We start from the raw sequence: 1,968 nt of genomic DNA, 5'->3' as shown, positions 1-1,968 counted from the left end.
TCACCTAATGGTAAGGGTGTTACACCCAAATTCAATTATTATCAATTCATGTCACCAAAATAATCATTCTAATTTGCATTTGGGAGTTTAGAATTTGAACAATATGATTGGATTGTTCTAAATTTAGATAGAATATAATATAAAATTTTACTGAATTTTCACACAAATACAAATTCCTAACTTCAAATCTAGGTCAACATATATTTTGGGTATTTTTTTTTTCAACTCCATTTATTAGTATCAAAATTTTACACTACTTTCAAAACAATGAGGAGTTTTCAAACAACTCCCCATTCCAAACCACTCCCTTTAACGCATATAAGAGATCACTGCGCTTCACAAGCTTACATAGAAAGTACTTCATTAGAATTATACCACACTATTTTCAGCATTCCAATTATACCAAGCAAAATAAAAGTAGCATAAATAAAACAGAAACAGGGGAAAGAAAAAACAAGAAAAATGCATTCATAATCGCCAACAGCCAACGAAAAATCGACTATGGATTTCCCCCGACTCTATTGCCGCCGCTGTCGGTGGGAGTAAAATCAGTATGCCCATTAGACCTTGGTTGTTGTGGTGGATTATGAGCGCCGCCACCGCCAAAGCCAAACCCGCCGTTGAAATTCACACCGCCAGCACCACCACCACCACCACCACCACCGACAAAACCACCGCCGCGACCGAATCCAAAGCTGCTACTGCCGCCGCCATAAAACCCGGGGGTGCCTCCTCCGGGAGGGGCGGCGCTGCCCCATCCGAATCCAAATCCGCCAATACCGTTAACGCTCCGGCCCGAACCCGAACCAAAGGCCCAGGAAGCGCCGGCGGGGCCTGAACCCACGCCCCAACCGTAGTTCCAAGTGCCGTCCGGCGACTGCTCCGTGCCCCGCCGGTAGCTCCACCCTCCCTCGTGGCTCCAACCGCCTCTGCCACCGCCTTGACTTGCCATGGTTCGTCCTTTCGGCTCCTCCTGGGTTGGGAATGCGCGATCTTAATTAATTTTAACAATTAGATAGCAGGGGGGGTTGAAACGAAATCGACCGTAGCCACTAGAATTCCACTACCTCTCCTTTGTCAAACTTCGCATTCATTGTCTTGTCAAAAAGGATAAGACAATAATTAATAATACAGGTGGGAAGAAGCAGATTTTGTTTTTTCCATTTTAAATATTTTTTATTAAAAATTATTTAAAAATATTTTCAACTGGATTTTTTTTTTTTTTCAAATTGATGTGTCATTAAAGTATCATGCACGGTTTTAAATGAGAGAAAGAAGTGAGGAATTCTCTTGTTGACTTTGACTCTCTCACTCCAGTGGTTGTTTTTCTTTCTATTACTTCAAAAAATTAAATCCTAATATTATTTAGTAAATATTAAGCATTAAGCAAAAAAATGCTCAATGTACGAGTAACTTCAAAGTAAAAAATGCTATGACGTTTTTTATTAAAACATATTGGATGGACTAACAGTTTTTATGCACGAATAACATTTTAAGTCAAAATTTCTTTGTAACCTCAAATATTGAGAATTTTAATTCAATTTCCGTCATATTAAAAAATTAAGTGGCATGAGATTAATAACTTATATACATAATTATGTTTAAGATTTAAAAACTGAAATTTTTGAGTCAAACTAGTGCTCACGCATGTCTATCAAGTTTGTTTATGAAAAAATCATGATGCTAATAGCCTCCTCAATCATGTAAAAATCAGAATATTAATTAGTATATATTTTTTAGATTTTTGAAGTTTTCCATGGTGAGTGTTTATGCACGTAATGTTTTAATAATCCTAAAGCTTATTGACAATTTTTTTTTGAAGTTTTGCTCTTAATGCTTTAATAACCCCTATAGTTATTATTGTACATTCACATTTATTTTAGATGAATTCACCTATTAATGACACCTGCAATTAGTTCATTGTTGGATAATTCTAAAAAATTTCTATTTTTTGATTAGATATTTGAG

General features: G+C 36.5%; 1 protein-coding gene across 1 annotated transcript; it reads right to left on the bottom strand.

Moving 5' to 3' along the window:
- Nucleotides 1-499: 499 nt before the first annotated feature.
- On the bottom strand, nucleotides 500-952 carry LOC131162609 (uncharacterized). The gene has a single exon (XM_058119219.1). It carries the CDS (start codon nucleotides 950-952, stop codon nucleotides 500-502), a length of 453 nt encoding a protein of 150 aa, XP_057975202.1.
- Nucleotides 953-1,968: the final 1,016 nt, after the last annotated feature.

The sequence above is a fragment of the Malania oleifera genome, chromosome 8 (assembly GCF_029873635.1).
Source record: "Malania oleifera isolate guangnan ecotype guangnan chromosome 8, ASM2987363v1, whole genome shotgun sequence".
Classification (NCBI taxonomy): domain Eukaryota; kingdom Viridiplantae; phylum Streptophyta; class Magnoliopsida; order Santalales; family Ximeniaceae; genus Malania; species Malania oleifera.
Note: the sequence above shows the minus strand (reverse complement) of the source record. Positions and strands in the feature narration are given on the sequence as shown.

Bases quoted from the DNA above. Each gene is read 5' to 3' on its own strand.
- LOC131162609 (XM_058119219.1), bottom strand. From the start codon at position 952: ATGGCAAGTCAAGGCGGTGGCAGAGGCGGTTGGAGCCACGAGGGAGGG.